Genomic DNA, 22214 nt, shown 5'->3' with positions numbered 1-22214 from the left:
AATGAAATGTTCCTCTTTCTTTGCGAGCTGCAAAATGCAGCACGTACAGAAAGAGGAAAAAATAAATAGAAATAAAAGTATCTCTCCTCGTTGCGCCATTCCTACGCCTCCCCTGGGGAGGGGTAGAACTCTGACGCATTCCCAGTTTAATAAAATTTTGTAAATCTGAGAATGCCTCGAGTTCCATGGATGTTGCATAAGAACACCCACAGCACTACCCATGGAATGCCCCTTTCACGCAGAGTAATGGGTGAAAGAGGTCCATATTTACAAGTCCATAAAAAGTCACACAGGGTGACTTTACGTGGCCTTGTAGATATGGGCAAGCCCATTGCGCTGTCGGTGCGTCAAAAAAGTGACGGCACCGGCGGTACAATGGGCTTGTAAATGAGACCCTTAGCGTTTTCCCTCCCTTGCAGAAAGAGGTCCAATTAGGTACATTTTGGATTCTGGCTTGATTTCAGCAACAGTACAACAGTGACTCCAAGCATAACAAAATCACCCTAAAGGTGTAATGTGCAATAAAAGGCGTAATTTGAAATCTGTTGTTTTTATTATCATATTGTTCATTCTTACTTTGATCCATCCAGCCTTCTCATAGTATTCATCATCCACCCATTCATCTATGTCATACTAGCCAACCATCCATGCGCTACTCCTTCCACCCATCAATCGACCCACTCATCCATCCATACTCCCCCATCTATCCGATCAACTGCCCATCCATCTGTCCATCCATCCATGAATTACGAATACATTAGGACTCCTTTACTACAGTGCACTATTTTCTTCTTGGTATTGTGCAACAGAGCTGGTACTCCATGGGGGTGTTCTAAAATCCTTAGCCCTTGAGTGTGTAATGTTGGGTGCAGAAGTTAGCTTATTAGAGTATATTTCTAATTGTTTGATGCACAGGTGGGCTGGGTGGCCGAAGTGTGTTAAAATGTGAATTTCAAGATTGAGGTACTCCTAGTGACCTGCTGCTGTACCAGGGCTCCTACACATCTATCTTTTCTGGGTTTTAGGATGGATGACGTACCGATGCCTCCTTCGTCCTCTCCTCTCCCGCTGCCACTTTTGCCACCCTGGAGATGAGCGGTGCCACATTGGTTGGCCCGTAGAGTTGAATTTTCGGCAAGCAGTTCTGGTAGGATTCCACAATGCCCTGAATCCCTGAAGGAAAGACCAAGAAAACTGAAATGAGGAGCAGGGAGAACTCCACAAACCTTAGATTCAGAGAAGATGTTTCTGTTCCAACAAAAACAGATCGGTCAATCAGAAGTAGGTTTTATCTAGGTTTAAAAACATAAAAGCACACAAACATTTCATAGACTACATTTCTTCATGATTTGCTCAACAACTTGGCTATTTGTCTCAGTAGAGCAGTTCCAACACAAACCACACACCCTACTTAGTGACACAAAGGAAACTTCCAACCCAGAGCCATCGGCTCCTGCCTCTCCATCCAGAACACTGGCCAGCGTCCCAGGGTTGAAAATGGACCTGGTGGCGGGTGATGGAGAGGGACTACCACCATATAACCACTGTGAAGCAGGAAACTCAGTGGGCAAAGATATCAGTTGGTGCTTTAATTTGTTTATCAAATTGTCAACGGAGGAGGACAGAGATGCCAGACTAAGATGGTCTCTCGCTGCGTTGCTGTTGTTAGAATTCTGAGACCAACCAAGACTGCCAAGACCAACCTGAAGTCCCTTTCTCTGGAAATTATTCTTTTTTTCCAGTAAGAGTCTGATAATCGGATTTATATGTATTTTTGCCTTACTTTGAAAACGTTCTGAAAACTGTTGTACTTTACGTATGGAGTTTGTTGGTCATTGATGGTCACTTTGCCCTTGGTGCTGCCGCCTTCAGGTGGGCGTTGTGCTGCACCCATGCATCATTCAAATAACTGGTATGACCAAAGCTGCAGTGCCGGAGCACATACCTTCACATTCATCGTCATCGGGGTTGAAGTTGATGGCAAAATCATGAGAAACCTGCAATGGAAGAGAGCATCGTGTCAAAATAAAACGAGCATAGAAGACACATGGTAACAGGAACACAGGCAGTGGCCGGGTTTATCACGGACGAAGCAGATGTATCTGTTTCTCTTTCTCCAATGGGGACCTGTTGTTTGAGAGGCAGGGCCAGGTGCACTCTGGGAGAAAGTCAAGCATAGACCACCCTGACAAAGATATTGGCAAAAGAATCCTATTCTAAACTAATTGACCACCGTCTTGGGTAACATGCACAGTATGCTTTGAAAGTATTCCAAGTGATGTGTACTTGGAATGTTTACATCTAGGGGTGGGTGGTAGTCGCAGAGTTTCACTACGCGGAATTCTGCGGAGTTACATGACAACTCTGCGAGATTCTGCAGAGTTCTGCGAATGGATGGAAATTGGCAAGTTGTGCGGATATTTAGCGCTGGGGGCTTGTTCCGTGCTGCGAAATCAGTGCAAGTGGCACCACGTGGCACGCCAGAGGGCACTGCTTCTTTGCTGCCACTAGAGTAGATTTTCTATCTCACCTGGTGCCCTCCTAGCACCCAAAAATCACGCTTGGGATGTCACTTCTCGCTGGTCAGCTTGCAGTTGGCGAGCCACGTGCAAGAAAAAACTCCACCATGCAGCAGTTGGTGAAGTTTTGCCAGAACTCCGCGTTACAAGCATAATGAGGAGTGGACAAAACTCACCGAACCCCGCCGGTGGAGGGGAATTTATCACCCACCCCTAGTTTGCCCCCTGCCGGAATTCGAAGGTACTTAAAAGAGAACTACTTTTCAGGTGCTAATTTAAAGTATCCAAGAAATACTTTTAAGAGGTAGGTCCAGGAGAGTCAGAACCTTCGCAGATTTACAGGCCAATCACTATATTTGTTCATGTTTTCCATTCGAGATTTACATTTTGTAAATGTTCTTTACGTGGATATCCTGAAAATGTAGCATGGACCTCCTAGCCGTCCTGGACCTATGTTGTACACCCCTGATCTAAAACGCATATTATCTTTGTCTTTAACAAGTTGAAAAGTTTCCCAACGGCCCCAGGCTCGAAGCCCCATCAGCAAAGGTGAAACTGCGAGCAACAGTTTTGAGTTAAAACACCAGATAAATACATTATTCTGGTCACCCCAGAGCAAACACAGCCATGCGTGGATGTGTCCAGAAAACAGAACATAGGCAGTTCTTCATGAAGAATAAATGCTCATATGCCAGCCTGTGTTATTCCCACCACGCGCATGTGCATGCCTCCTGGAAGTGTGTATATTTTTGACTTTTTTAATTTTGATGGTTAGACAGACAAACCTTTATAAAAATCTTCTTCTGTGGCTCTCTCCTTAACAGTTCTACACCACACTTTCTTTGCCTCTTTGCAAATATTTTTTGCCAGGTTTTGGTGAATTTCGGAAATAAAATCCTAAAACAAACGCATGCATTTGTACTTGCTAAAATCTCTATTGCTAAACAGAACTTTGTTAAAGGCGGCATTTCACTGGAGCTTACTCTGAGGTTATAGCTATTTGGCATTGACACAGCACAAAACCTAGCGCCTCTCGAAGGAAAAACCCTCTTCCGTGAGGTACAGAAGGGGCTTTAACTGTTGACTAGGCATGAAAATGAGTGTCTGTGCAGAGACTGGAGCACAAAAACGAAAAACTATCAATGGATGGCCAGGACAGCAGCTCCATAACACAATATTGTACACAACGTTTAAAGAATAAAGCAGAAGAAACATACAATTGTGACTTTATTACACCTAGATTCTGGATGTCATCTGCTCTCCTCAAAGGGGCTATTGTGAACAAAGAGACACAAAACTAGCCCACTGGGAACCATGTAAACGGTGCGATTCATCACCCTGCACAGGGATTGGAAACAGGTTCCATACACAGTGGCAAAAATGACATTTAAATAAAATGCGAATCGTAGTCTCCAAAAACAAAATGTTTGTTGGCAGAAAGGCAGAGAGCGACTAAGAGTGAAGAACAGAAAACTAATTTAAATTAGAGATGATGTGTAGGCCTGCCGGCCATTAATCTGTTCAGCAAAGGAGAGACAGAATATGATTAAATTCCTAGAAATGCAATCTCAGATCAGAACAAATAAAAGAAAGCACAACGGATGGTCAATTCTTTGGAGTGCATAAAGACTAGTTGAGAATAATTTCCAGGAGAACATAATTGAGCTTTATTGAGAATTATTTAACAAAGTGCAGGCATTTAGAAAAGAGGCACCTGCAAGAATTTCGAGATATGAATGCTGAACAGTATGCACACATGCCCTGGCTTTATAAAGCGCTCCTGTTTTGGCTATGGTGTCAGTCGGTGTCAGTCTTTAATTTGAGCCGGTGTTTGCCAGGGCTCACCAGAGAATCTAGTTTTAGAGCTCCAGTACATAAATGAGGAGTTTAGGTTCATGATTGCAGTGATCACACAGTGATCAGTCATTTTGCACGTAAGCACCACTTCTGCTGCCTCAATTGTGCTAATTACGAGTGATACACAATTTTTTACAGAAGTGTGGCACCGCTACCAAAGAAAAGTGAAAATAGCATCCGCCCTCCCCCCACACCAGGCAGGAAGAGCCTCTGGCTTGCCCCCTAGTGGCTGAGTTGAGCAAGAGAGAGGCTGGCCACGTGCTCTCCTTCCTGCAGGTTGATCCTAGTGACATGAGACAAGTCATCTGGTCTGGCACTGTCTTGGTCAAATTTCATTTTTGAACTGCCAAAACAAACAGCAGCTCTCAAGCTAAACCGGGTAACTTATTTGGTCACCACAAATACCAGAATGCAAAGGAAAAACAGCACTGGAGGAGCTCGGATTTGATTCACCTCTGCATAACCCTGGTTACTGGAAACAAATGGAGCATGGAATCCATGCACTGATCATTCTACAGCGCTGCACAAACCTATGTAAGGATCAATGGAGGGCTGTGCATTGCAATAGGACTGACATAAACACCATGTCGCTGAAAGGTAACGTGATATGGGCGTCACTCACCAACGACCCCGCCACCGCCAGAGCCAACCTTCACGAAGGGATGAAAGAGGTAGCCGAATGGATGAAGAACAGCCGCCTGAAACTGAACTCGGACAAGACGGACGTCCTCATCCTGGGATCCTCACCCTCCGCCTGGGACGACTCCTGGTGGCCCCCCGCCCTAGGCAGCGCACCCAAACCAACAGACCACGCACGCAACCTGGGCTTCATCCTGGACTCCTCCCTCTCCATGACCAGACAAGTCAACGCCGTCTCCTCGTCGTGCTTCAACATCCTGCGCATGCTACATAAGATCTTCCGGTGGATCCCCACCGAGACCAGGAAGACGGTCACCCAGGCCCTCGTCACCAGCCGTCTGGACTACGGCAACTCCCTCTACGCCGGAACCACCGCCAAACTCCAGAAGAGACTCCAGCGGATCCAGAACGCCTCAGCACGACTCATCCTGGACATCCCCCATCGCAGCCACATCTCCGGACACCTGAGAGACCTGCACTGGCTCCCGGTCAACAAGAGAATCACCTTCCGACTCCTCACCCACGCACACAAAGCCCTACACAACCAAGGCCCAGGATACCGCAACAGCCGCCTCAACTTCTACGCTCCCAAACGCCAGCTTCGATCGACCGGCCACGCCCTCGCCGCCGTGCCCCACATCCGAAGATCCACCACAGGGGGACGGTCCTTCTCCTACCTCGCCGCCAAGACATGGAACTCCCTCCCGACCTACCTCCGCCTGACCCAGGACCACCTCGCCTTCAGTAAGCAACTCAAGACCTGGCTGTTCGAGCAGTAGCGGACCCCCCCTCCCCCAGCGCCTTGAGACCCTCTGGGTGAGTAGTGCGCTATATAAATGCTTGATTGATTGACTCGTGGTTGCAGTAGGCGCAACAAGACAATGATGACAGCTATCGCCTAAAAAAATCTTTGTGCCCTGGCATATTGCTGTTATTATTATTAAGGGTCCCTGTTTGCCGTTTTTACAGATTTTTATAGATAAATACAGACAGAAAACCATTTGTTTCCTTGTCTATATTTATTTTTAAATGTAGATTAAAACTGAAATTGGGTTGCCTTTGGGTGATTCTAGAAATCTCTGCTGTGACTGCCAGGCCAATAGCTGTGTGGATTGATAGGTAAGGGGTTCAAAAAGAAAGGGATTTTAGTAAAGAGGCTTTAACAGCAGTAGATGTGCACAAGGTTGAAACTGAAATTTGCATATTTTCACATAAGGCGCATTGATTTAACTTCTTCGGATGTTTGTAACACTGAAACCTGGCAGGCATTCAAGCAGGAGTTCATATTTATCTGTTAATAAATGTGGAAATATACCAGGTTCAGCCTTATTTTTTTCACAAAACCCAAAATAAATAAGGATAAATACAGATAAAATTACCCAAAAAATAAATATGGATAGACACAGACGGAAATGTCAAAATAATAAACACCATAAAACTGGGAGCCCTAATTATTATTAATATTATTATTAGTTGTAGTATTACTATTACTATTAGTATGAATGTATTTAGTTATGTATTTTTTTATTACAAATTAAACACAACAATTGCAAAATGCCATCATCCAAATTTCAGAGCTCTCAATTGTTGGCTCCATGTCTGAGTAGTTCACTTAGTCCAGGTTTTTTCAAAAAAATGTTTGCATTCTAATACTTGTAGTCTTATTTATTCTATCATAACCCAGGACTGTAAGTATTAGATTTTAGATAAACAATGAGCTCCTCAGGCATGAAATTTAGAAACATGAGGTCCCTATAATTTCCAGGTAGAACATTGGTGGTCTTTCCTTTTTTTGGGGTGCCGCTCGCCACAAAGGCACATCATATTCCTACTCTGGTTGTCTTCTTCATTTCAGTCCAGAGATTCCATGGAAATCATTGATGAGGTGTATTTTGGCTAGTTTCTACATTTTACACACGGCATAAAATGATCCTCAGTGGTGGTGTCTTCTCTGAGAAAGATGAAAATTGAATGAGCAAATTGTCTAACCTCCTCTTCTCCCTCTGACTCTGCCTTCCCTCAGCGGATTCTTACCTCATACTTTGGAGGAATCCTTGCGCCGAATCCTAAAGCTGAGAACTTCTTATCACTGGAGGGAGGAGAAAGAAAAGTTTAGACACGAAGAATAGCCACAAAAGTCCATATCATACCAGGACACGCGACGAACATGCAACAAAGCAATAGGTGTTTGGGCACGTACGCCAACATGTCTCATGACCTCACAAGTACCTCTGTCCATTTCTGCCTTCATGACCAATTTCACTTTGCATTCTGGGTCCACTGTCCACTCCCAATACCCATGACTCTAAAGGTTTTTCTCAATCAAATTAAATTAAATCGCTAATGGTTTCTGTGCAACCCAATCATGAAAGATAACATTAAAAAGACATTAAAGACGCTAAAAACCTATAAAAAGCCTGAACTTAAACAGCAATTCATAAACCATGCCTGATAGAAAAAAAAATGATATTTCGATATGATCTCCACATGCAAATTAGACACAATTTCCCTGCTTCTCACAACACTATTTAAATGCATACAAAGGCTGACCAAATAGGTAAAGTTGGCAAAGATTGTAAGACTATAGGAACAAGTCTACTTATAAAACCTAACATGCTGTTTTACAAAAAGTGCTGTTCATAATCTAAAACATTTACCCCCCCCCCCTCCAAAAAGAAAAGAAAACACTAAGTGCTTTGTGCAGAAAATCCATCACAAGGGCAGACCTTATGTTCTTTGAACCATTGACCAGTTTTCGAATTTGACACCAAAAAACTGTACAGTACTTAATCGGACGAGTTAGAATAAAACGAGGATGACTGGTTAAAACATATAAGAGATAAAACTGCATGCCTTCACCTATTGGAATTAGCCTGGTGGCTATGACTGTTTTCTTAGCCATTTCTCGATTTGCCTTGTTGCTCACACCAAGCTATTCAATGTATGCTTCAGTTCGATTATTGTAAGAATGGTGGTAATATTACCCTCAGTGATACCAAGGGTGTTATGACAACATCTAAGGAATTTTGGAAGGATAGTCAAGGGAGAGACAGTCAGTTATTAACGCCCTATTCAAAGAAGCGTCTGGTCTCATACAATCGGCGTACCAAAAGTGCACAGGCCTGGATCTAATTACATGCTCAGTATGCAAAGGCCTCCTTCCTATTTGGCAAACAAAACACAGGTATGGATTGAGCCATGGCAAGCCATCTTCTGACTACTGAATTTTCCGCCCTTTGCAGTGACTGACAGTCAGAATCGGGGCCCGACTGGCCGTATCGAGCATCAGGCGTTTCCCCAAAATGCTGGAAGGGTGGGGGCTGATTTTTCAGCAGTGGGGGCTGGTTTTGTTACTGGAGGCTGGTTTTTCAGCGCTGCTGCAATCTCGGCCCCCAGTAACAAAAGCACCAAGCAAGCAATTCTACCCTCCCGGAGGTAGACAGTGCTTTCCCAGGGGGTGGTCCGAGAAAATTGCCAGGGCTGGTTTGGGTTCTCAGGCCGGTCTTGGTCATTATAGCCCCAGATACTGAGCCATAAGTAGCAGCGGAAGCACTCTTGATATTGTATGTTGTGAGCATCTCGCTAATGGGCCTTGACCCCATTTTGGAGGCCACCCTGTAGATGTAGCAGTTTTATTTGGCTGCTGGGTCTTAATGTGCATATGAGGAACCCAATTCCTGATACCGTCAAACAAGATTTGGATATTGTTGATGACAAAATGGCTAGTTTTCTTAAGGTTTACCCTTAAACTTAGATGTGCCATAAATGTTGTGGAAGAGTTCAACAACAATTGTAGGCCATTGGCAAAAAGGACATTGTCATCTGCATATATAACAACAGGAATTGATCTGGTACCCATCCTAGGTAAATTAGTGGTAGAATTGAAAAGTGCACATACTAACCTGTTTATATAAAGCATAAGGGGCCAAGAGGCACCCCTGTCTTACTCCCCTATTCACTCAGAAATCTTTTGTACAATCTCACCCTGGGTCATAACGGATCTTAGCAGTAGCGTTCTGATAAAGATGCTTCAGAAGATGAATAATTTGCAGATCAGCTCCTAGAAAGCTTATTATGTACCATAGTTTGATTGACATATTGAAACTCACTGCTAAGGTCCATGAATCTTAGGTAGAGAAAGCCCTTCTTGGTCTGTGTGTATTTGCCCACTAACAGTTCCATGTTTAGACATTGTTCCAGGGTCCTCAGACACTTTCAAAAGCCATATTACTGATCTGAGATAATGGAGTGATCTTCGGCCCATGTTTCCAGTTTGTCCAAGCGCACCCTTCCCAAACATTGACAAAGATGTCCAGGAGAGAAATTGTCCGATAGCACTGTGGGTCAGATTTATCTCCCTTCTAAAGATAGGGACAATAGTTGAACTCATCCATTTGAGTGAAACACATCCTTGCTGTTGGCTATCTGGACTTTTGTTAGTAGTGGGGCCCATAATGCAAGTTTATCCGTAAACAAATCCATGGAAACCCCATCAGATCCAGTAGCTTTCCCTACTCGACTCTAAAGGTGAAACTACATGTCTCACAATGCAATGAGGCCACAACACGTCAGGGCATCAGAAGGTAATTTCGACAGCTTGGGGACATTTAAAAAGTCCACCACTCTGATCAAGGTCATTGAGGTGCCCCTAAAGTTTGAAGGGCCTTCTGGAGCTTATAAACTGCTCCCTCTGTAAAAGGTGTGGCCCTCACACGGTTTAAAGATAACTCCACATCACTGGGATACAGCTTTTCCAGCCCCAGCCTTCCTTTTACATGTTGGATTTTTTCAGGTGCTTTGGTCCAACTCAACTAAACTATGATAACTCCCAGAATGCACTTATCTGGTAATAGAAAAGTCAGAATTCGGAGAAAATGTTCACTGTGAAATAGCCATAAGGTGACACGTTTTCCATGTGGGCGATGCCTGGCCTTCTAACACATGTGGTGTGGGAGTTTGAAATATAAGAGTCCAGAAGACACAATGACCTTAAACACAATTTTTCCCATGACCTCTCCCCAAAGTAGAGTACTATGGACTGGGGAAAAAGGAGTCACCGGTCACTAGGATGCTGGTTGGAATTTGGTCCATGCTCCATATTGCTCTCAATCAGCTCAAGGTTGTGACGGTCACTTTGAGTCTGCCCTAATTTTGCAGCCAACATAACTAATCGTGCTCTGTCCTAACTTTTCGGCCAATGTAACTAAGCATGCTCAGTAGTGGGATTTCTGTTGCCCCATCCATTCCTTAGAGGTTCATGGGTTACTGCATCCATTTCCCTCCCCTGAAGTACTCCATCCCCACGCAGATGTCTTCCAGAAGCGCAAGCTACAGCGTCAGGAAGGTGTGGAACCTCACTGAGAAGTGCCAGATGACAAATGACTACAAAGCAAAACACCAACAGAGGGGAAGAAACAGGAGGGGGCACCAGGGACAGAGAGACAACAAAAAGGAACAAGAACAGCCTCACTAACTGGGTGTTAGTCTCACATCTTGAAACAAAAGTCACATTCATTGGATGAGCTTCCCTTCCTGAGAACAGTCTCACTCTTTGGGTCCTTTGGGGCTCAGCCATGCACAATGAACCTCTTTGGTTGGAATCTCATGTGCCGGAGTAAAAGCTCAGTCACTAGGTGTCACTTTGACTTCTTGGCACATGACGCTATTCATTCAGTATGGGTTTTCAGTCTGGGAGCGCTTTATTTATATATGTCGTTGTGTTTATGAAGTACTTTACACAATTGGGGAAGTTGTAACATATTGTGTACAACAAGTTGGAGATAACTTCAAATTACATTTCACATTTGAAATACATATGTCTTTAGACACAGAGAGATGAAATTATTCTGCTAGAATTTCATATAATTCACATCGGTCAAATGCCTCGGCAGGGATTCAAATCCAGATATACAGTTCCTTAGTCAACAGTATGGCCACTTGGACACATCTCCTCCCGTTTAATACTCATTGGCTGTGGGTTTTAGTTCTTGGAGCACGGTGTCACTCACTGGGAGTGGGTCTCACACATGCCTCACTCATTTAGTGTAAGGCCCACATCTTGGTGAAGAGACTCACTTGTTAATTGTGAATCGCTTATTTCTGAGTGCCATCTGTCTCCCTGGCTATTGTTATTATTATTGTTGTTATTATTATTATTGGTATTAGTATTTTTTATTGTTATTTGTATTGTTATTAAGTTATGGGAAATGCACAAAGAGATACATACCTCATAAATATATTATATTCCGGCAGAACATGTGCTATTAGTTAAACTTTTCAATTAAAGAATCAGCAAATAACTTTAATTTCTGAAATAGCAGCAAGAGTTTTTAGAAAGAATCCAACTTCTGAGTACACTTCCTCGGTATCTCACTGACCTTAAGAGCTGTGCTCCCAAGCCCTTAGTGCCAACCCTCTAAAATCTCACTCCTTTGGGACCTTAGCCTTGAGAGCTCTAATGATGAGGCCTTGTTTAAGGTCCATGGGGTCATGGAGTTACCAGTGGAACCTGCAGGAGTCAAACTGCTGAAAGCCCAGGGGCAGCTGCATCACATGCAAGACTCTCCATACCACAGACCAAACCCAACCCAAACAAGCTAATCATATCTGGGGGCAATGCCAGACTAGGAGACAAAACAATGCAAGAAGGAAAGACAGGGGGCAGACCTTCTCTGTTCCCGCACCTAAGATCTGGTACATCCCTACCAACATTACAATGGCACCAATACTCATACAGTTCAGCAAGAGGCCTCAAACTCATGTCTTGAAGGAGCACTACGGCTGAATACATTCAACGCTTCTTGGAATACTACACAACACCGCTTTACACCTACCGCCTGTATAAAGGTCTGTTGGTTTTCAGCAAGGGTAGCCCCATAGAAATGCTTACATATTCATACATACACACACACAGATGCTTTTACTTGGAGCGGTAGTAGGCTTCCTGTTGAAAAATGTTGTATACGCGCCTTTTGCCTGTGCCACGATTCAGGGGTAAAACCTGATTTAAACAAGACTGGGGGTAGAGAATAAAAAGTGACAGTGCAAAAGGACAGGTGGGATAACAGTAGACATAGTCAGGTGGGAGTGTGATGATGGAACTAAGAGGGAAGGGCGAACACAGATGGGAACAATAGAATGAGACAGTGGTGGAACAATGCAGAATGAAGAACGGAAAGAGACAGTGGTGGAACACTGCAGACGGAAGAATGAAAAGAGACCTTAGGAGGAACAATGCAGATGGAAGAATGAAAAGAGACAGTGGTGGACCGGATAGGCAGAAGAATGAAAAGAGACAGTGTTTGGACAATGCAGACGGAAAAAGGAAAAGAGACAGCAGTAGAGTAATGCAGAAGGTAGAATGAAAAGAGACAGTGCTTGGACAATACAGGCAGAAGAATGAAAAGAGACAGTGATTGAACAATGCAGATGGAAGAATGAAAGGAGACTGTGCTGGAAGAATGCAAAAGGAAGAATGAAAAGACACAGTGATGGAACACTGCAGATAGAAAAATGAAAAGCAAGATTGATGGGCCAATGTTTGCAGAAGAATGAAAAGAGACAGTGGTGGAGCAGTGTAGGCAGAAGAATGAAAAGAGATGGTGCTAGAACAATGCAGATGGGGGAATGAAAAGAGACAGTGGTGGAAAATGCAGATGGAAGAAAGAAAAGAGACAATGCTGAAACAAAGCAGGAAGAAGAATAACAAGAGACAATGCTGGAACAATGCAGGCAGAAGAATGAAAAGAGACAGTGCTGGGACAATGCAGGCAGAAGAATGAAAAGAGACGGTACTGGAACAATACAGACGGAAGAATGAAGAGAGAGTGCTGAGACAATGCAAAAGGAAAAATTAAACAAGACAGTGGCGGAACAATGCAGGCAGAAGAATTAAAAAGGCAGTGGTGGAACAATACAGACAGAAGAATGAAAAGCAACAGTGGTGAGCAATGCAGGCAGAAGAATGAAAAGAGAGAGTATTGGAACAATGCACACTGAAGAATTAAAAGAGACAGTGGAGGAATAATGCATACGAAAGAATGAAATGAAACAGTAGGTGAATAAAAATCAATCTGGGCATCCAGAGGGGCACAACTTTTTGCAGGAAGTGCACAGCAGAGGATGTGATGACCCACAATTCACAGAACGCAATCCACCTCTCACCAGAAAGAGTGAAAGCGCAAGAGGTTAAAGAATTGGCACACAGTGCCCTAAACAACATCTGCGTCATGATAAAATGTGTTTTTTTTATATAGCGCTCAGCACCACAATTCTGCCTTTTCTGAGCTTTGTAAAATGACCCATTTTAATTGGCCCTCAATTTAGCGACCTCAGAAGGATGGAACAGTGAGTTTGCCTTGCCGGGTTTGAAACTCATAAACTTCACGTTACAGCAGATGTCAACGACAAGCATTAATTCGCTGAGCAATTTTACCCTAAAAGGTGCATTAATGCAATAAAAAAAATATTCTCCTTTCTTAGAGACTGTAAGCTGACACATTTTGGATACAGCCCTAAGTAAAATTACATATCACTGTGAAGATCCCGTGTCTTCTTTGCATAGGAGGACAAAAGGTGAACTTGTTTACAGAATTCTCAGAAGTGTACTTGCTGAAAAGAAAAATGCAACCTTCTTATCTCATTTAGAAAAATAGCAAATGTCTTCTTTTCAGACTGGAAATCTTCTGCCACCAAAGTTCCTTTGAACATAGCGTTAAGCGTTTATTCATGGCCCTGACAGACAAGAATTCTTCTCTTTAAGCTGCATAAAACGTTCAAGTTTTTAGCTGTTTTGTGCCTACATCCAAAAATAAACCAATCACCAGAAAAGCAGAAATGCAAATGCTATCCTGTGTCAAGTAATTTCTTCCCATTGTCCTTAAACAGCCTGCCACAAAGAAGAGTTCAGCTAATTGCGCTCAATGCAGGAATCAGCGCTCAGACTGGTAGTTTAATCTGTATTATTTGCTTTGTTTCTGGGTGTTTTAGGACAAAAGGAAATAATGACTTGAAAGAAGAAGCCCGCGGCTGCCTCTCTCCCTTCTGTCTCCAGGATCATTCCTGGCCACTTGGCTGCCAGCTAATCAGCGAGCTGCCGCAGTCTAGCCCGTCTGCTGATGAGGCAACTAGGACCAAGTGTACACTGCGAGGAGGGCCACTCAGGTGACGGTCTGGGAGGGCTGGGGAAGAGACAGTCGGTTAGCACAGTAAAATGATTACAATCTTAGCTTTGTGCTCATTAGTCGATGAATCAAATCCCAGCTCAGCTAACTGACACAGTATGGGATCTTGGCCAAATCTCCAATTATAAGGCGATAGAAGCCCTAGCGCACTGAGAGCTCTTCAACAATGCATCTTGTTGACAGAAGAGAAGATAGAGAAAGAGGAGAGGGGGCAGCTTGCCTCCTGTGTCACTCTTTACCACGGGCCCTATTACGTATAGTGGTCCAGGGGCGCTGGGCACCTGCTTTTTGCACCTCTGTGGCATTATGGTATTGCAGAAGGGGCCTCTTCTGTAATACTGATAGTGTGATAGCCAGTGCGATTGTGAGAGGGCATTCACTCATTTGCAATGGGGGCACGGTCCGATGAAAATGAGGGAACCACTTTGGCTCTGAGCCCACACCGTAATACGGATGCGGGCACAAAGGCAAACATGCCCTTAGGAGGTGCACTGTCAATTAGCCTCAAAAGGTGGCGCACTGTTAGTGCGCACCGTGACGGCAGCCCTCCAGAGAGAGCGAAAAGAGGTCCCATGGGCCTATCATCCATCCCCATGCCAGAGGGTGCAGTCACTCACTGCACTGGCATACAAGCTGAGCTCTGCCCACCAGCACTGTGAAACACTGAGCGGCTTGCAAGCAGCCGTACATCTTTGACAGAATGCCATGCCTCCAGGGCAGTGCATTCATCATAATAGGGCACACTATCCCACGCTTTTGAAAGGTGCGACATGGCACAAACAGGGACAATGTCCCCTCATGTGTAATGTGGCCCAAAGACGCTTCTAGTCACTGGATAATTTTGGTCTCTGATGGTCTATGAGGACCAGCTGAAGAGATGTCTAATGACCAATAATGGGTGTTTAAAGGATGGGTGCTTGTGTCTCTAGATGAGCAGTGGGACCATCTACAGGCGGGCAAGTCAGAAAACTCATAGGGAGAGCCAACCCAGAGCCGAGCCAGGAACCTGGATTGGCTCTAAGAACCAAAACACTCATAAAAAGATTGGTACAAGCAATACAGAATAGGACCTATAAATACGCGGTAAAAACTCAGATTAAAAATGGGTAATTTCATGAACACTTATGTTTCAATTTACCACATCAGATTATATCACTTTATTGACATTTATTAAAAGTAAATATTTTTAGGGGTTGGAGCCTAGCTGTCTGTTTTTACAGGTACTCCACATCGGCTTTAACCTTGGGCCGAGTAGACCCATCGAGAGTGGGCGACAGACCCCGCAGTATGGTGGCCGAGAGAACACAGTGCCTGTAGGACTGATGTGGGTGGCCTTCAGGACTCCGAAGGCCAATGAGAGATCCAAACATCAATATGACAGGGCAGTTCCAAGATGGCAGCACCGGATAGAAAGGCAGGACAGTGAGACTTAGAAGATAAATGTGGAGCACAAACCTAGACAAAAGACAGCAGAGCTTTGCACAGAGTCAAAGGCAAAAATACAGACAACAAAGGCTTGCAGTGCCAGCTGGGTTCTAAGAGCAGAAGTGGACTGCTAAATGCACCATGATCTACTGCTCTTTAAAGAGGTAGTTCTTCAGCTCTTTCCCAAAATGGATCAGGTATGTTGTTCCCTGATGGATGCAGATATGTTGTTGCAGCATCTGATTGCATGAATTGAGAAGGCATGTTGACTTGTGTTTTATTTTTTACACATCTTTGCCTCCAATTTCATAGTGTGCTGGGAGCAGGAGTGACAAGAACCACTGGAGATGGTGGACTTGTCAGCAAGGTATGCAGGGATGCTTTGTAAATGTCCGGCTTTGTAAATGATGTGCCTGGTTTTCAAGATGGTGCAGGCCAGAAAGAGGTGCTAGTAGAGTTCCATCAGGATGACGGTGATGCGGTTCTATGTCTTCAGGCCATGGATGAGAAGTGCTACAGCATTTAGGGAGCCCTTAAGGGGAACAGTGTGGAATCTGGGAGAAAAAGGCACTACCATTTACTATATATGGTGACTAGGAAATATTACTCTAAAAATATGATATATTTTCTGGCTTGTTAAACAAGGAAGTCGGATTTTTGAGGTTGAATAGCTGCTAACTTTACTGCATGTTACTCACTCCTTTGCTTTCTATTGAGCTTAATAAAAAAAAGATTTAAATGTACACATTTTTAACTACTAACTTCTCCCTACCTCCAATACTCTGACAAAACTGCATGTCTGAACTGAAATAAGTCAGTTTATTTAGTGTTCTGTGTGTATGGCAGACACTGATCTTGTACGTGGTTCAACTTGTCTTTTAAAGCATATGTAGGCCTGTTTTTTATTTATGTAGCATATGTCCTGAACTGAATTTTTCAAGGTGGTCACAGATTTGAGGCTCCATTGAAGTGAAGGGATTTATGTAGGATCATACCATTTGGTCAATTGGGGAAGCTGCGACTAGGGCGTGAGCCCAATGTTCTTGTTCCGCATTGCGTTATTGAGCCACTAGATCTCATTCTCTGTCCATTTGCCAACCAAAGACAACAATTTATGTTCAATTATTTCTTGACCTCACTACAAGTATTGCATAATAATTCCATTTTAGTTGACATTTCATTCTTGAATAACCTTTAGCATAAGGGAAGGCTGAAGGAGCGTCAACACCTTAATTCCGACAATTACATTGATTAATGAAAACAATCAATGTGAAGTTGTCTCGTTCTATTTCCACTGGTCATCAGTGGGAGAATTTGACTTGCAGCTCAGCTGGGCTTCAGATAAGCATGAAAGATTCTTTGTGTGCTCAGATGTCATGTGTCTAGCTTTTTGTCTTTTAAAACTGCATTAGAGAGGGAAAACGGCAACGCCTAGGATGGTTGGTCCCCATAGGACTAGGGAGGAGCCAGTCTGGCTCAAGACTTGCTTGGCTTGCCTACCTCTGGAACCAAAAGTTGGTCTCTGAAGGTGCAACATATGTCTTCAGTGAGCTTGCTTGAGTGTTTGAGGACTAGCTGGAGCTTTCTTAGGGCTGAGGTGAATGAAGAAAGGCTGATGGTCTTCTTGAGGGCATGGTATTGGTAGCCTAGGACACACCAAGGTTCTGTGATGGCTATTTAGTACTGTTTAAGAGGCAGCTGGCAGTAGAGGAATTCCAAGGTTTTCTGAGACCATGCAGGAGGTGTCTGAGGGCACACCAACAAGAGTCTTTAACACCAGATTTGGAAAGTTTAAATATCAGCTGGTGGGATCTAAAGACAGGTCGGAAATGGCTAGTTAAGTCTATGGGCGGAATGGTGGTGTTTAAGGAGCAGGGTAAAGGCTGCTTGTTAATTTCCAAGGTCTGGTTGCGGATTACTAGGACTTGGCTTGGGTTTCTGAAGGGAGAGTGAGGGTGTCTAGAGGTTAGCAGAGGACACCTGAGGGACATCAGGGAGGGTAGCATTCCAACTAGGGATATCTGAAGCGGGCTGAAGGCTGGCTGAAGTAGCTAATGACCAATTAGTATTTCTGAAGGCTGCCTGAGATCGAAGCTCTCTGAGGTTTTGCTGATGCTCTCTGAGGGCTGGTTCGGGAAGTCTAAGTATGAGAGTAGACTGCCTGGGGGTGTCTTAAGGTAAACAAAAGGTTTCTTGAGTCCTGCTGAGTCTCTCTGAGAATTTGCTATTGGTGACGGTGGGCAAGGCAAGTGTCTCCAAGGGCTGTTAGCGTATGGTGAAGAAGCACCGAGGTGATCATGTCTGATAAAAATAAAACTGTGGGCCAGAAATGAGATGACAGAATCAGCTGGCTCTCTACAGGTAACCAAATTCTATTTGGGAGTCTCTGAACCGCTGACGGCAGCAAAGGGTGTCTATTGGCCAGCTAAGAGCCAGTGGGTGTTCAAATGCTGCCCAAATTGGTATTTGGTCACAAACCCTGTTGGAAATGGCCCTTCTTGCAGGGTTATCCCCAAACTTTTTGCTTCTTCCTCCTTTATTTTTTCTGACCCGTCGTTGTTGGCAATCGGACTCTGGGCACTTTACCACTGCTGATCAGTGCTAAAGTGCATATGCTCTCTGTATAAATTGTTATATTGATTGGTTATCCATGATTGGTATATTTGTTTCACCTGTTAGCCCCTAGTAAAGTGCACTGAGTGTGCCAGGGCTGGTGATTCAAATGCTACTAGTGGGCTGCAGCACTGATTGTGCCACCCACAGGGGTAGCCCTAAAATGATGTCTTAGGCCTGCTTGCAGTGCCTGTGTGCAGTCCAGGACTGCCATGTCGACCTGGCCAGTGCAACCACTGACCAGGCCTTATCCTTCCCTTTCTGTACATGTCAGGCATCCCTATGGTGGCCCTAAGTACCCCCCTGGGCTGGGTGCAGTGTATCTGAAAGGTAGGGCATGTACTGAGGTGTGTAACATGCCCTGGTAGTGAATTACAGCCATTTTCGTTTTTCACTGCTGAGAGGCTATCTTGCCCATAGGACAGAATGGGGGAGGCTGTTTACATGCCTATCTTCCCCTAAAGGCAGGATAGTATCTTTGTGTTCAGAATTTAATTATACATCTTTTTAGCAAGATGGTTTTTAAATCCACTGTGTGAGAATAGCACTTTTTAGAAAGTAGCTATTCTCCTGTTTAACCTTCCTGTGTGCCTGTGTGCAGATTGGCTGACTGGTGTCATGTGATGGGCTAGGTGGCTCCAGGAGTCTGGATGAGTCGGCAGCAAGGTGAATAGGGAGATCTGCTCTAGATGGGTGGGAGGAGTAGCCCCTGGGTTTGAGTAGGGCTGCCTCTGCCAGCACAATGCCGGCTCCACCCCCTGCTGGCTAGGCTGAGGACTCTGCCAGCACAAAGAAGGCTCCACCTCCTGCTGAGCGTCTAACAACCCTGCCCCTCACTCTGAAAGGAACCAGGTGCTCCAGGGCAGAGCACACCCAGGAACCGGTTTGAGCAGGGGAATCCCCCCACTGAAACAAAGAGAGACAAAGACTTGGAGGGGTATAAGAAGAGGACCCCAGACACCTAAACTTTAGATCAATGTGGAACTAAGAAGGAACCTCTGCCAAGGAGAAAGCTGAAAAGGACTGAAGAGGAGAAGACTGCCTGCTTGCTGTTTTGCTTTGCTTCCAAGGAGAGGGGAAGGACTTTGCTGTGTCCCCTTCTTTTGATTCTGATCTCCAAGGGCCTGAGGAGAGCTGGCTCCCTGTTAAGAAGTCCCAGGAACAAAAGGACTTCACCACCAGCTCCCCTGGAACTCTGCTGAGGGAGTTCTGACCTGCCTTGGAGTGCTTGCCTAGTCTTGGGGCCTGGCCAGTGGGTGTTCAAATGCTGCCCAAAATGGTATTTGGTCACAAACCCAAACTGTGATTTGGTAACATGTTACTGAATCGTAGTTTGGCTTTCATACATACCAAAATGTGTTTTTGCCATTGCAAACGCAAAATAGCTTAGTACTTCTGGCCGTAGGTTCTTTCAGTTTCACTTTGCTTCCACTGTACTTTGTAAAAGCCCTGGTACCTGGCAAACTCCATAGCTAATCCTCTGGGGTGATTTCCACAACACACAGGTCACAGCACGACTCTCTTAGTTTATTGCTACTTAAAACTTGTGTTGTTTCATTTTCATAGAGAAATATCACAGTAAATATATCTGTAAATTAGTTGTGTGTTTCAATTTGGAATGTTTGTGTGTACTTTCATATGTTTTCACTACACACTTTTAAATTCTGATTTCCATAATCTGATTCCATGTCTTCTCTGTTTTTGTTACTTTTTCCGGTTCTCAGTTTGATATGGCTCTACACGTCAACAATTCCAATTTATGTGGGAGAATCCCAATTGGTTAGTAGAAGCATTATGTTATTTTAGCTTCCTACCTCTCAAGACGTCCTCGACTCAAACAGATAATAATGGGAAATGATATTCCTCCCATTTTCTTCTCTATGTGACCCTTTAGGGTGTTAGCAAATGACAGCAAATTCATGCCAAATAAATGTTCTGGGAGCACGATCCTGATTGTCAAGAGGAAAATGGTATATGTAACATCTTCTGCCAGTTTTTACTTTTTTAAATCAATAGCACTTTGCACACTATGATTTTTGAGACCATGCTCACAATATAAAAAAGTGAAACATAAAAGGCACGGTCAGAATGTGGGGTTAACTAAAAGGCCTGGACTGCCTGCACTGGTCATAGAAGACGTGATACTAACTGGCAGCTGTTAAAAATGTTAATTCTTCATGTACTATACAGCATAGGTTCATCCCTGGTTACAGGTCGATGTGAAGATTGCTTTAATCTCTCTCTATGAGATTAGTTTGGTCTATTCTATTTAGAGGCTTAGTTTATACTTAAAATCCAGATGTTGGGCATAATATATGCACAGGAAAAACAGAACAGTTATACAGAATGCAAATTGCAGAGCTATAAGCAGAAATGCAGAGAAATAAAAAAGATAAGGAAGAGTAAATCTACATGCACCGACATATTCTTACCTTCACAATATAGTGGTAGCCGACATTCTGCACTCAATATTTCTGCAGGACAACATTAAAAACTCTAAAACTCCACAGTGCGGTACCATACCCTACATTCCAGTCACCAAGAGGAATACTAGCTCATACTTTACAAAGAAGAATCTATTGTTTCATAATTTATGGGTTTTGACAAAACTTCATGTACCAAAGAACACAGGGTCCGATTCACAGAACTAATCTGAGATAAAATCCTAAACTTACTACTTTTGGTATTCACAGAAGGCATTTAGTAGTAGTAAAGTTAGGACTCCTAACTTTACTACTACTAAACTGAGATAAAATCCTAAACTTACTACTTTTGGTATTCACAGAAGGCATTTCGTAGTAGTAAAGTTAGGACTCCTAACTTTACTACTACTAAACTGAGATAAAATCCTAAACTTACTACTTTTGGTATTCACAGAAGGTATTTAGTAGTAGTAAAGTTAAGACCTCCTAACTTTACTACTACTAAATGCCTTTTGTGAATACCGAAAGTCGTAAAGTTAGGATTTTGTCTCAGTTTACTAGTGGTAAAGTTAGGACTCCTAACTTTACTACTACTAAATGCCTTCTGTGAATTTCAAAAGTAGTAAGTTTAGGATTTTATCTCAGATTAGTTCTGTGAATCAGCCCCATAGATAGCAAACCCAATCAAAGGAACAGCTCACAGATCTGAAAGTTTCTAAGCAATTAGAAGGGCAAAGAGAAGTAAGCAATAACAACATAACTGAAGAAGAGGCAACGGCAGCCATTTGCCTCTGAAACTGAATAAATCTATGTTTAAACTCCTTTGAGAAGACAGGTAAAATCACAAACTATATGTCAAAAGCGCTTTTTAACTTTCTCCCTAAATGAGGTAAAGATCACTAACACTGTGTTTCTTGCATGGCTATTATCTTGTTAAATGTATAGGTTTAATTATTTTTTGTGATTGCACCAGCTATATGAAAAAGATCCTTCCAGGTCTATCATATTCAGGCGGGGTATGCGGAATTCACATGATTTGGTTTCATGTAATTACTCATACTTTTGGCAAATTTACACAAAATTATGCTCCAATATGCAAAATGCAAATCCATGATTTTGCGCTATATTTTAGTGCAAAGTGCATTCCACTGATTCTGACATGAGGGCAGGGCTTTAAGTGGAAGACACAATTGATGGACGGAATGCCGAACAAATCAAAGCATTGACCCCCATTCAAGAGATCTGGGTCCAATCCATCACTCTTTTGCTCACCAGGCCACCCTTTGGGCTTTAAGTGAGCCGGGTCTCACCAGCGCTGAGCACCGGCAGTTTTTTTAAGGGGGCCTCAAAACGGGTCTCTGTCGGGCTCTGTTTTTTGCCCTGGCACAGGCGGTCCGTGTGTTTTTTTCCGGACTGCAGTGACAGCAGGCACATCGATGTGCTCACACTGCTCACTTCTCACTAGTGGAGAAGTTACGGCATGACGTCATGTCAGGTGAGCGTTGTAGGGGAAGAGAAATCCTTTAAAGAGAGTAATATTCTCTCTGTATTTCCCT

The 22214-nt window shown here is 43.7% G+C and overlaps 1 protein-coding gene across 1 annotated transcript in view; it reads right to left on the bottom strand.

Moving 5' to 3' along the window:
• LOC146780101 (copine-7-like) overlaps window positions 1-22214 on the bottom strand; it is a 657204-nt gene that overhangs the window by 24758 nt on the left and 610232 nt on the right. The window contains exons 12-14 of the mRNA XM_085636916.1: window positions 7050-7104; window positions 1946-1997; window positions 1040-1173 (exon numbers count right to left, since the gene is read on the bottom strand). Of these exons, the coding sequence (XP_085493042.1) occupies window positions 1040-1173; window positions 1946-1997; window positions 7050-7104 (241 nt within the window). The remainder of the gene's footprint in view (window positions 1-1039; window positions 1174-1945; window positions 1998-7049; window positions 7105-22214) is intronic.

This window comes from Triturus cristatus, chromosome 12 (assembly GCF_964204655.1).
Source record: "Triturus cristatus chromosome 12, aTriCri1.1, whole genome shotgun sequence".
In the NCBI taxonomy this organism is placed as follows: Eukaryota; Metazoa; Chordata; class Amphibia; order Caudata; family Salamandridae; genus Triturus; species Triturus cristatus.
This window is presented reverse-complemented; position numbering and strand designations above follow the sequence as displayed.